This window comes from Mobula hypostoma, chromosome 4 (genome assembly GCF_963921235.1).
Source record: "Mobula hypostoma chromosome 4, sMobHyp1.1, whole genome shotgun sequence".
NCBI lineage: Eukaryota > Metazoa > Chordata > Chondrichthyes > Myliobatiformes > Myliobatidae > Mobula > Mobula hypostoma.
This window is the reverse complement of record NC_086100.1, coordinates 100,897,135-100,909,221: the sequence shown is the minus strand read 5'-3', so window position 1 is coordinate 100,909,221 and position 12,087 is coordinate 100,897,135. Positions and strand designations below refer to the sequence as shown.

Below are 12,087 nucleotides of genomic sequence, written 5' to 3'. Positions count from 1 at the left end.
AAATATCAACACAGCAGTCCTCAATCCTGATTTTCATCTGATATTCAAAGGCAGAACCTGTTTTTCTTTCAGATAATTGGGGAACATGGGAGGAAGTTTCCTTGCACACTTTAAAACTCTACTTTTTGTCCTTGAGTGTAACAAATTCAAAACTTGGTAATACCCTGCCGACTCCACCAGTTATTAGATTCTGCTGTTTAAATTCAGGGTTCTTTCAGAAGTCAGGAACGAGGAACAAAACTTGTTGCTTCACAATTGCTTTATTAAGAGTTGATAGAACAAAAGGAACGGGATCAGAACAGTGACAGGGAGTCTTACTACTTGAAGACAGGATTTAAAGATGGTGCATAGAATAAAATAGCTACTTTTATACCCAAAACAAAAGAAAATTCCATAGATAACAACAATAACCCAATTTAAAGAAAAAAACTTATTTAATATTAGAACCATAGAACCATAGAAACTACAGCACAGAAACAGGCCCTTTGGCCCTTCTTGGCTGTGCCGAACCATTTTCTGCCTAGTCCCACTGACCTGCACACGGACCATATCCCTCCATACACCTCCCATCCATGTATCTGTCCAATTTATTCTTAAATGTTAAAAAAGAACCCGCATTTACCACCTCATCTGGCAGCTCATTCCATACTCCTACCACTCTCTGTGTGAAGAAGCCCCCCCTAATGTTCCCTTTAAACTTTTCCCCGCTCACCCTTAACCCATGTCCTCTGGTTTTTTTCTCCCCTTGCCTCAGTGGAAAAGGCCTGCTTGCATTCACTCTACCTATACCCATCATAATTTTATATACCTCTATCAAATCTCCCCTCATTCTTCTGCGCTCCAGGGAATAAAGTCCTAACCTATTCAACCTTTCTCTGTAACTGAGTTTCTCAAGTCCCGGCAACATCCTTGTAAACCTTCTCTGCACTCTTTCAACCTTATTTATATCCTTCCTGTAATTTGGTGACCAAAACTGAACACAATACTCCAGATTCGGCCTCACCAATGCCTTATACAACCTCATCATAACATTCCAGCTCTTATACTCAATACTTTGATTAATAAAGGCCAATGTACCAAAAGCTCTCTTTACGACCCTATCTACCTGTGACGACACTTTTAGGGAATTTTGTATCTGTATTCCCAGATCCCTCTGTTCCACTCACTCCTCAGTGCCTTACCATTAACCCTGTATGTTCTACGTTGGTTTGTCCTTCCAACGTGCAATACCTCACACTTGTCAGTATTAAACTCCATCTGCCATTTTTTAGCCCATTTTTCCAGCTGGTCCAAGTCCCTCTGCAGGCTCTGAAAACCTTCCTCACTGTCTACTACACCTCCAATCTTTGTATCATCAGCATCTTGCTGATCCAATTTACCACATTATCATCCAGATCATTGATATAGATGACAAATAACAATGGACCCAGCACTGATCCCTGTGGCACACCGCTAGTCGCAGGCCTCCACTCTGAGAAGCAATTCTCTACTACCACTCTTTGCCTTCTTCCATTGAGCCAATATCTAATCCAATTTACCACCTCTCCATGTATACCTAGCGACTGAATTTTCCTAACTAACCTCCCATGCGGGACCTTGTCAAAGGCCTTACTGAAGTCCATGTAGACAATATCCACTGCCTTCCCTTCATCCACTTTCCTGGTAACCTCCTCGAAAAACTCCAACAGATTGGTCAAATATGACCTACCACGCACAAAGCCATGTTGACTCTCCCTAATAAGACCCTGTCTATCCAAACGCTTGTAGATTCTGTCTCTTAGTACTCCCTCCAATAACTTACCTACTACTGACGTTAAACTCACCGGCCTATAATTTCCCGGATTACTTTTCGATCCTTTTTTAAACAACGGAACAACATGAGCCACTCTCCAATCCTCCGGCACTTCACCCGTAGACAGCGACATTTTAAATATTTCTGCTAGGGCCCCCGCAATTTCAACACTAGTCTCCTTCAAGGTCCGAGGGAACACTCTGTCAGGTCCCAGGGATTTATCCACTTTAATTTTCCTCAAGACAGCAAGCACCTCCTCCTTTTCAATCTGTACGGTTTCCATGATCTCACTACTTGATTCCCTCAATTCCATAGATTTCATGCCAGCTTCCTTAGTAAATACAGATGCAAAAAAACCTATTTAAGATCTCCCCCATTCCTTTGGTTCCGCACAAAGCCGACCACTCTGATCTTCAAGAGGACCAATTTTATCCCTTACAATCCTTTTGCTCTTAATATACTTGTAAAAGCTCTTTGGATTATCCTTCACTTTGACTGCCAAGGCAACCTCATGTCTTCTTTTAGCCCTCCTGATTTCTTTCTTAAGTATTTTCTTGCACTTCTTATACTCCTCAAGCACCTGATTTACCCCCTGTTTCCTATACATTTCATACAACTCCCTCTTCTTCTTTATCAGAGTTGAAATATCCCTTGAGAACCAAGGTTCCTTATTCCTATTCAATTTGCCTTTAATCCTGCCAGGAACATACAAACTCTGCACTCTCAAAATTTCCCCTTTGAAGACTTCCCACCTACCAATCACATCTTTGCCAGAGAACAACCTGTCCCAATCCATGCTTTTTAGATCCTTTCTCATTTCTTCAAATTTGGCTGTAAAATTGCTGTAAAGTTAACCAATGAGAAAATACTAGCCACTTTAATGAAAAAACAGAGGCCAAGAATCTTCTAGAATTACACTTTTATAACCACTAAGGCATATTAATTGTTTATATAAAAGGCTACTTAAAATACGAGCAGATAATTGGTTGCTAAACTGCAAAGAAAATGGTAATTAAAATTAAACAGGCAGATCCAAAAATACTAAATTACTAAAGCTATTACATGGTATTACAGGAAAGATTCTTGAATGGATAAAGCAGTGGCTGATTGGCAGGAGGCAAAAAGTGGGAATAAAGGAAGTCTTTTCTAGTTTCTGCTGGCGACCAGTGGTGTTCCACAGGGGTCTGTGTTGGGACCAATTCTTTTAATGGTATATGTTAATGATTTGGATGATGGAATTGATGGCTTTGTTGTAAAGTTTGCAGTTGATATGAAGATGGGTGGAGGTGCAAGTAGTTTTGAGGAAGTGGAGCAGCTTCAGAAGGACCTAGACAGATTAGGAGAATGAGCAAAGAAATGGCAGATGGGAAGTGTATGGTCATGCACTTTGGTAAAAGAAATGAAAAGATTGAGCTATTTTCTAAATGGAGAGAAAGTACAAAAAAAACTGAGGTGTAAAGGGACATGGGGATCCTTGTGCAGGATTCCCAAAAGGTTAATTTGCAGGTTGAGTTGGTTCTGAGGAAGGCAAATGCAGTGTTAGCATTCATTTCAAGAGGACTAGAATATAAAAGCAAGGATGTAATGTTGAGACTCTACAAAGCACTGGTGAGGCCTCACCTGGAGTATTGTGAACTGGTTTGGACCCTTTATCTTAGAAAGAATTTGCTGAAACTGGAGAAGGTTCAAAGGAAATTCACAAAAATGATTCCAGGACTGAATGGCTTATGATATGAAGAGCATTTGATCGCTCTGGGCTTGTATTCACTAGAATTCAGTAGAATGAGGAGGGACCTCGTTGAAATCTATCAAATGTTGAAAGGCCTTGGAGTGGAAGGGGATGTTTCCTATAGTGGGGGAGTCTAAGACCAGAGGACACAGCCTCAGAATAGAGGGGTGTCCTTTTAGAATGTTGAAGAGGATATTTTTTCGCCAGAGAGTGGTGAACCTGTGGAATTCTTTGCCACAGACAGCTGTGGAGGCCAACTCTGTTATGTACATTTAAGGCAGAGGTTGATAGATTCTTTATTGGTCAGGGCATGATGGGATATGGGGAGAAGGCAGAAGATCAGAGCTGAGAGGAAAATTGGATTAGCCATGATGAAATGGTGGAGCAGACTCAATGGGCCAAATGGCCTAATGATGCTCCTATGTTTTGTATTCTTATGGTCTTGAATATTAACAGAGATGAGCAGTTACATAAAATACAAGCAGGTAATTAATTGTTGAGCTGCAAAGAAAATAATTAAACAGTCTAATTTAATATCCGGACCGTATTCATGCTCACCATGATGTCTGTTTACCTTAATCCCATATGCCTTTATGCCTTTCCAAGTAACTATCCAAATAATATAATTATAGCTGTATCTACCTCCACAATCCCTTCTGGCAGCCCAAAGATGCACCACACTAGATGTAGAAAAATGAGCCCCTCAAATCTTCTTTATATTTTGCCCCTCTTATCTTGAACCCTTCGGTTCAATTTCTCATCTTCCCTGAGAAAAAAATTCTAACTGTCTATTCCAACCATGTCCCTCATAATGTTATAAATCTCTTTAAAAAGTCACCCTTAGTCTCCTGTGTTCCAGTATGGAAACTTGCAGCCTGTCCAGGCTGTCCTTTATAATTATTGCCCTCTATTACAGGTGAATATGTTCTGTGTTGTCTATTTCTACCACAGTCATGCTCTGCAGAAATGTGCACAAAACTCTAATGAATGCAGTCAAACCAGAGGATGAGCTGTGTGAGAACAGGACCAATCAGGTGCAATAGTAGAAGTGTGTGCATGGAGTCAGAGGAGGTAGCAGAAAGATAATGTGCTGGAGCATTTGAAAAACATTAAGTTAAATAGGTTGCTGGGACCAGATGAGATATACCCCAGGTTACCGTGGGAAGCGAGGAAGGAGTTTGCTGAGCCTCTGGTGATGATCTTTGCATCATCAATAAAGATGGGAAAAGTACCGAAGGATTGGAGGGTTGCAGATGTTGCTCCCGTGTTCAAGAAAGGGAGTGGAGATAACCCAGTAAATTATAGACCAGTGAGTCTTACTTCAGTGGTGAGCAAGTTGTTCAAGATCCTGAGAGGCAGGATTTATGAGCATTTGAGACACATTATCTGATTAGGGATAGTCAGCAAGGCTTTGTCAAAGGCAGGTCATGCCTTACGAGCCTGATTGAATTATTTGAAGATGTAACAAAACACATTGAAGGTAGAGCAGTGGTTGTAGTGTATATGGATTTCAGTAAGGCATTTGATAAGGTTCCCCATGCCAGGCTCATTCAGAAAGTAAGGAGGCATGGACTCAAGGAGACCTTGCTTTGTGGATCCAGAACTGGCTTGCCCACAGAAGGCAAAGTGTGGTTGTAGATGGGTCATATTCTGCCTGGAGGTCAGTGATCAGTGGTGGTCCACAGAGATCTGTTCCGAGACCCCTCCTGTTATAAATGACCTGGATGAGGATGTAGAAGGGTGGGTTAGTAAGTTTGCTGGTAACACAAAGATTAGGGGGTGTTGTGGATAGTCTGGCAGTTGTCAGAGGTTATAGCGGGACATCGATAGGATGCAGAACTGAGCTGAGAAGTGGCAGATGGAGTTCAACCCAGGTAAGTGAGAAGTGGTTCATTTTGGTAGGTCAAATTTGAAGACAGAATATAGTATTAATGGTAAAACTTCTGGCAGTGTGGAGGATCAGTGAGGGTCTGTGTTGATAGACACTCAAAGCTGCTGCGCAAGTTGACAGTGATGTTAAGAAGGCGTACGGTGTGTTGGCCTTCATCAACCTTGGGATTGGGTTCAAGAGCCGTGAGGTAATGTTACAGCTATACAAGACCTTAGTTACACCCCACTTGGAGCAATGTGTTCAGTTCTGGTCACCTCTCTAAAGGAAAGCTATGGAAACTATAGAAAGAGTGTAGAGCAGATTTCCAAGGATGTTGCCTGGATTGGAGAGTGTGCCTTATGAGAATATGTGGCGTGAACTCAGCCTTTTCTCCTTGGAACAACAGATGACAAGAGGTGACCTGATAGAGGTGTATAAGATGATGAGAGGCATTGACCATGTGCATAGCCAGAGGCTTTTTCCCAGGACTGAAATGGCTAACATGAGGGGGCATAGTTCTAAGGTGCTTGAAGTAGGTAAAGAGGGGATGTCAGAAGTACGTTTTTCACACAGAGTGCTGGGTGTATGGAATGCACTGCCAGTGAAGGTGGTAGAAGCAGATACAATAGGGTCTTTTAAGAGAATCTCACATAGATACATGGAGCTTAGAAAATTAGCGGGCTGTGCAGTAGGGAAATCTAGGCAGTCTCTAGAGTAGGTTACATGGTCAGCACAACATTGTGGGCCGAAGGGCCTGTAATGTGTTGTAGATTTCTGTGTTCTAACTATTTTTTTGTGCAGCTGCATCTGACGTCCTAGCTTCTTACCCTTAATGTTTTGGCAGCCGATGAAGTCAAGCGTAGAAATAGCCTTTTTCATTACCGCTTGCATCTGTGTTGAAGTCGGGCATCCATGAATTAATTTCCATATTAACTACCTTGAAGCATATCTCAAATTTCAAGATAAAGTTCATGTTAATTGTCTCTAAAGTGCTGTCCCAATAACTTATTTGCCTTGTAACATTCTGGGTCAGTAAGCTTTTCACATGATACTTGAAAATATCACTACAAAGCCTTTCAACACTAAGGCACTTGCAGTTAATGGAAGGGAAGATGAAATTCCCTACTGTAGTAGCTGTTACTCTTCTTCCACCTCTCTATGATTTGCTTTCACCTCTACTTCTTTCTCTACTGCTGACTGTTAATCCTGTAGTAATCCCTAATATAGTTGTCGCTCCCTTCTTTCGAAGATCAACCTATGGTGCCTATAAAAGTTATTCACCCCCCTTGGAAGTTTTCATTTTTTAATTGTTTTACAACATTGAATCACAGTGGATTTAATTTGCCTTTTTTGACACTGATCAACAGAAAAAGACTCTTTTGTGTCAAAGTGAAAACAGATTTCTACGAAGTGATCTGAATTAATTACAAATATAAAACACAAAATAATTGATTGCACAAGTTTTCACTCCCCTTTCATATGACAGACCTAATCATCACTGGTGCCACAGAGTTGTCATAGGTCTCTTGGTGGCCTCCCTCACTAGACCCCTTGCACGGTCACTCAGTTTTTGAGGGCAGCGTGCTCTAGGCTGATTTATATTTGTGCTATATTCTTTCCATTCCTAGGTGATCGACTTAACTCTACTCCAAGGGATATTCAGTGACTTGGAAACTTCCTAGACTCCTGACTTTTGCTTTTCAATAACCTTTTCACAGAGTTGCTTGGAGTGTTCTTTTATCTTCATGGTGTAGTTTTTGCCAGGATACTCTCTCACCAGTAGTTGCACCTTCCAGATACAGGCCTATTTTTACTCCAACCAATTGAAACACTTTGACTGCACACAGGTGATCTCCATTTAACTAATTATGTGATGACTAAAACCAATTGGCTGCACCAATGATGATTTGGTGAGTCATATTAACGGGGGTGAATAGTTATTCAATTATGTGTTTTATATTTGTAATTATTTTAGATCATTTTGTGGAGATCTGTTTTCACTTTGACATGAAAGAGTCTTTTCTGTTGATCAGTGTCAAAAAAATCCACATTAAATCCACTGTGATTCAATGTTGTAAAACATTTTTTTTAAAAATGACAACTTTCAAGAGGGGTGAATACTCTTTATTGGCACTGTACAAGGGACTCAGATATTTATAGTATATCTTCATTATTGCAGTAAGGTACACCTTTATTAATATTGTAATGCCTCATCATCTTTACATCATGACTCATATCCCATCATGCTTGAAGGTTCTGTACCCATATTAACTTGCTAAAAATTATACAGTAGATGAAATCTGAGGGATATTCATAAATGTTGACATATTTGACTGCACTTAAGCTAAAATAGTTAAGACTAAGTCTAAAGTCTGGCCCGTGTCACTGTATAAATTCTTTCATGAATCTGGTCTGTTTTCAGGTGGTTTTTCAAAAGTTACCATGAAGAAATTATGACAAGTGATGGGGTGGCAGGATTTTCCTGTTCACTTGGTAAGGTGCTAACATTTTACAAAAGGCTGTGTGACATAAAACAGAAATTGCAGTAGCTGGGCAGAGGGACTTCTGGAGCAAAGTGGTTTGGAGGGGTGGTGATGGTTTGGACTTTGGTTGGATGAGTAGGAAAGGTGGGTACTATTGAACTGGGAAAATGCATTGAGTGGTTCATGCTAATGCCAGACTTCTGGATGGCAGTGTACTTCTCAGACCAGTTCGGGTAGATGCCCTTTAATAGGTGATGAAGCAGGGGTGGGGGGAAGAGTGTTGTGAAAACCTTCTGCATAAGTGAACCACACTGACTACTGCTGTCATGTGGATTGACCAAAGTCAAAGCAATGACCTTGCATTTTACTACAATGCCTTGGCTCCTCTGTGTGTTAGTGCTTCAGCTGATTAAAGGACCACACCCACATTTTTGTTTTCTTTAGAGAATTTTTCATTCAAATTGAATTGTTTAGTCAACAAAAAAAACGTGTTGTGGTCCATTTTCCAGACAACACCATGGGTGTTTTTCCTCCAGCTTATTGAAGTTACTTCAAGGTTGTGGTAGAGGCTGAGGGCTGTGACAGAATGACACAATTTAAATGATAGACCTCCGGAAAGTCAGGGTTGCATTTGCAGACTGACTATTGGTGTGGTACAAAGTGATCACCCAGTATAGAGGGCATGACATTGGGAGCAGTTAAACTGAAGCCCAAGTAAGTCATTAATACATGTGGAATGTTTTCTTTACTTCGAGGCCCTGAAACCGTGGGGAAAGACAAAAAAGAGAAGTATGGGAAGTTCTGATGGATAACGGGCTTAGTTTTGTAGCAGGAACATTGACAGGGAGCAGTTTTGCATGGAGTGTGCTTGTGGGATTGAAGAAGAGTTAAAAGTTGAGTGTCATGTGTTTTCAATCCCGGCCAGGAACTGGGTCCTGTGTGGCAGTGGTTAACTATGAAGGCTTTGGACTTGAAGAGCTGAGTTTCAAGACGGGTGACAGGATAGTAATCATTGGTTTGCTCAGCACAAGCATGCAGTGGTTTCTTGGTCAAAATGAAGCAACTGGACAAACTGGATTTGTAAAAATAACTCATGTGAAACCGGATAACTCTATGACACTGTAAGTAATTCTTTTCAGATTTAAAAACCCAGTAATTGTTCATTAATTGCACTATTAAGTGACCTCTGTTAGAAAGTACAGAAAAGGAGCATTAAATTAATCTACCTGTTGCTACTTGCAGTGAATTTCAAATTGGAGAGCAATTATTTGAGCAAGACCCAGAGAGTGTAGTAATTAGTCCAAGTCAGGTTTATTGTCATTTACACAATTACATGTATGTACAGGTACAATAGAAAACTGACTTGCAGCTGTATCACAGACACACAGCATCATATAAGCAGGAAGGGAGATATAAATTAAACATAGTATTTCTACAAGAAACAACACAATTGGAACAAAGAAAGATGTTTACTTTAGTGCAAAGTGATCAGAGTGGTCATGGTGTCACTAAATTGCAGTGATTAGGGTTTTGCCAGTTGGTTGGAGGGAAGTCGTTCTTGAACCTGGGTGGTGTAGAACTTCAAGCTTCTGTACCTCCTACCTGATGATTGCTTAGAAAATAAGGCATGGCGCAGGTGATGGGGATCTTTGGATGTTGACTACATGAGGCAGTATTTCCTGTAGTTACTACCAGTGGTGGGGAGGGATGTGCCAGTGATGTATTGAGCCGAGTCCACTTCTCTCTGAAGCTTCTTCTGGCCCTGCATGTTCAGCTTGCTGCTTTTAAATATCTTAATGCAATTAGTCAGCACACTTTCAACAGTACATCTGTAGAAGCTTGTTAAAATGTATGGTGAGAAGAGGAACCACCTAAGAAAGTAAAGGCTCTGGTGCACCTTCCTTGTAATTGTGCCTCTGTTCAAATGATGATCACTAAAGGTGCAGGCAGTAGATGGTATGATTATCAGTACATGATGTTGAAGAAAGAACTGTGTATGAAATTGAATCACATATTGGAATAGTTCAGATTCTTTGGAGGTAAGACAGGGTAAATGATGTGGGGATTTTTCCCCTATGGAAGAGTCCAGAGCAAGAGGGCAGTATCTCTGTAAGAGGAGTCTATTTAAAACCGGAATGGGAGGAATTTCTTCTGTGGGGTGTGATCCTTCAGCACTTGTGTCGCAGAAGTGTGGGGACAGACTTCTTGTGAATATTTAAGACTGAGATATATTTCTGACCAGTTTAAAAAAAATCAAAGGTTATGGAGAGAAAAGGCAAAAAAAAAAGACAAGAAATGTCTGATCAGCTGTGGCCTTATTGACTTATGGTTCAGGCTTCAGGCGCTAAATGGCCTATTGCCTATCCTACTTCCCATTCAAAAGGCAATTGAATGTGATTGGAAAAAAGTATTCAAAGAAACTAAAGGAAATATCTTCATTGATTAAAATCAGCTAAATTGTCATAAACGCGAGGAAATCTGCAGATGCTGGAATTTCAAGCGACACACATAAAAATTGCTGGTGAACGCAGCAGGCCAGGCAGCATCTCTAGGAAGAGGTACAGTCGACGTTTCGGGCCGAGACCCTTCGTTAGGACTGAAACATTGACTGTACCTCTTCCTAGAGTTGCTGCCTGGCCTGTTGCGTTCACCAGCAATTTTAATGTAAATTGTCATAATCCATTTTCTGCTCATGCTATGTTTTTCTCTTGTGTTTTGGATGTCTCTGGGTGTTCCATTGTTGGTGTTGTTTTTTACAGCTCAGAATCCTGATCTCCAGAAGAAGTCAAGAACTAAACTCTCATTGTTGAGGGGAGGGGGTGCTAGGGTGGGAGGGCGGATGGAGTTCGGTGTTTATAGTGGGTGAAGAGAAAGTGTTTAAACCTGGTCATTTAAATATCATTGTAGATAGTGAATTAGATTCCCCTCAACGTGTTTGTGTCTGAATTAGCAGCCAGCTAACCAGACGTTGTTTTCTGTATAAATCCTCAAAGGTTCATTATGGACCTCTGGTGTTACTAAGTGCCTGAATAAACAAAGGCAAATTTAAGTTGCCTCCATATTAGACAGTGGTAATAATGTGTTCAACTGTATGATAATAGGCCAGATTTTAGCCTCAGAATCAATTTTATGGCAACAAGCTTTCAGAGTCTGCAAAAGTAGAATTTAAATAGCAATTATTTTAATTGATCAGTCCACCTGGCATATTCCTAACATTTTCTTCCTGATGTTATGCTTTAAGCTTTTCTTTTAAGTTGAAGTATACAGTGGCCCATCAATTCCACAGTTATTGCTGTTACAGGTGTCAACACAGCATTTAAACACCGTTCCATTTCTTTAAACAAATACCATAATTGCATTGATCTCCCAACATGGTTGTCTGTGCTGAGAAATCAAGGCACTTTTGCTTAGCTAGTGCACAAAGGTACACAGAAATCTCTCAGAAAAATGTCATAACCTCACTCCCTGGTGAAAATCTTCACTTCTGTCACAATGAATTGTGCAACATTTTGAAAGTAAAAACTGTTTTCTTATTTGTATTAAAAATGGAGAGATTTAAGTCAGTAGGTAAGATTTGTGCATCTTTTTTGCCTCAGAATCTTTCACTTAATCATCTTTATATGTAAAATCTTTTGCTATAATAAATATCCAAGTTTATAGTTAAGCTTAAATGTTTTTAATTTGCATATCCTATTGTATTATAATTAAGGACAAACTTGCATTTGTAGTAATATAATTATAGTGAATAAAACACCTTTACTGCCCCTGCAGTAATGTAAGAAGTATGACACTTGGCAGATTCATACAAATAAGAATGAGAATGTGTATTTGCTGGTGGTTGTTGGGGAAATGAAGGGTGACAGGAAACTGGGAGGAAATCCCAGATTTCCAGGACAGTATTAGTGAGATTCCTCACAGCACCTGAGAGATTAAATTAGCTCTTTCTGCAGTGTCTCACCAGAAAATATTTGGTGGTTTGTATTTTTCAGTCAGTACTGAAAGGGCAGCAATCATTCCATAAAGGTCAAGGAAGCTTTATGATTTGTGAACCAAGAAGTAAAAAAAAAATAAATTCCTATTTTATTTTGTTACTATTTTATAGACTGTGGCATACACAGAACAAAGATGGAATGTGAAGTACCATGAAGTCCTTATTTTAAGCCATGTTATTCTGGGTGACAAATAATGATTTTCAATAAATGATTAAAAGCTA

At 40.1% G+C, this 12,087-nt stretch overlaps 1 protein-coding gene across 4 annotated transcripts in view; it reads left to right on the top strand.

The window, feature by feature from the left end:
- The window catches only part of LOC134345521 (SH3 domain and tetratricopeptide repeat-containing protein 1), a 129,401-nt gene that overhangs the window by 44,821 nt on the left and 72,493 nt on the right, over positions 1 to 12,087 (top strand). For 3 of the 4 annotated variants that reach the window (XM_063046299.1, XM_063046298.1, XM_063046296.1), the window contains exons 6-7: positions 7,814 to 7,884; positions 8,800 to 8,995. The exons of the other annotated variant lie outside the window; for it this stretch is intronic. In XM_063046299.1, coding sequence (XP_062902369.1) covers positions 7,814 to 7,884; positions 8,800 to 8,995 — 267 coding nt within the window. The remainder of the gene's footprint in view (positions 1 to 7,813; positions 7,885 to 8,799; positions 8,996 to 12,087) is intronic. 4 annotated transcript variants of the gene reach the window in all.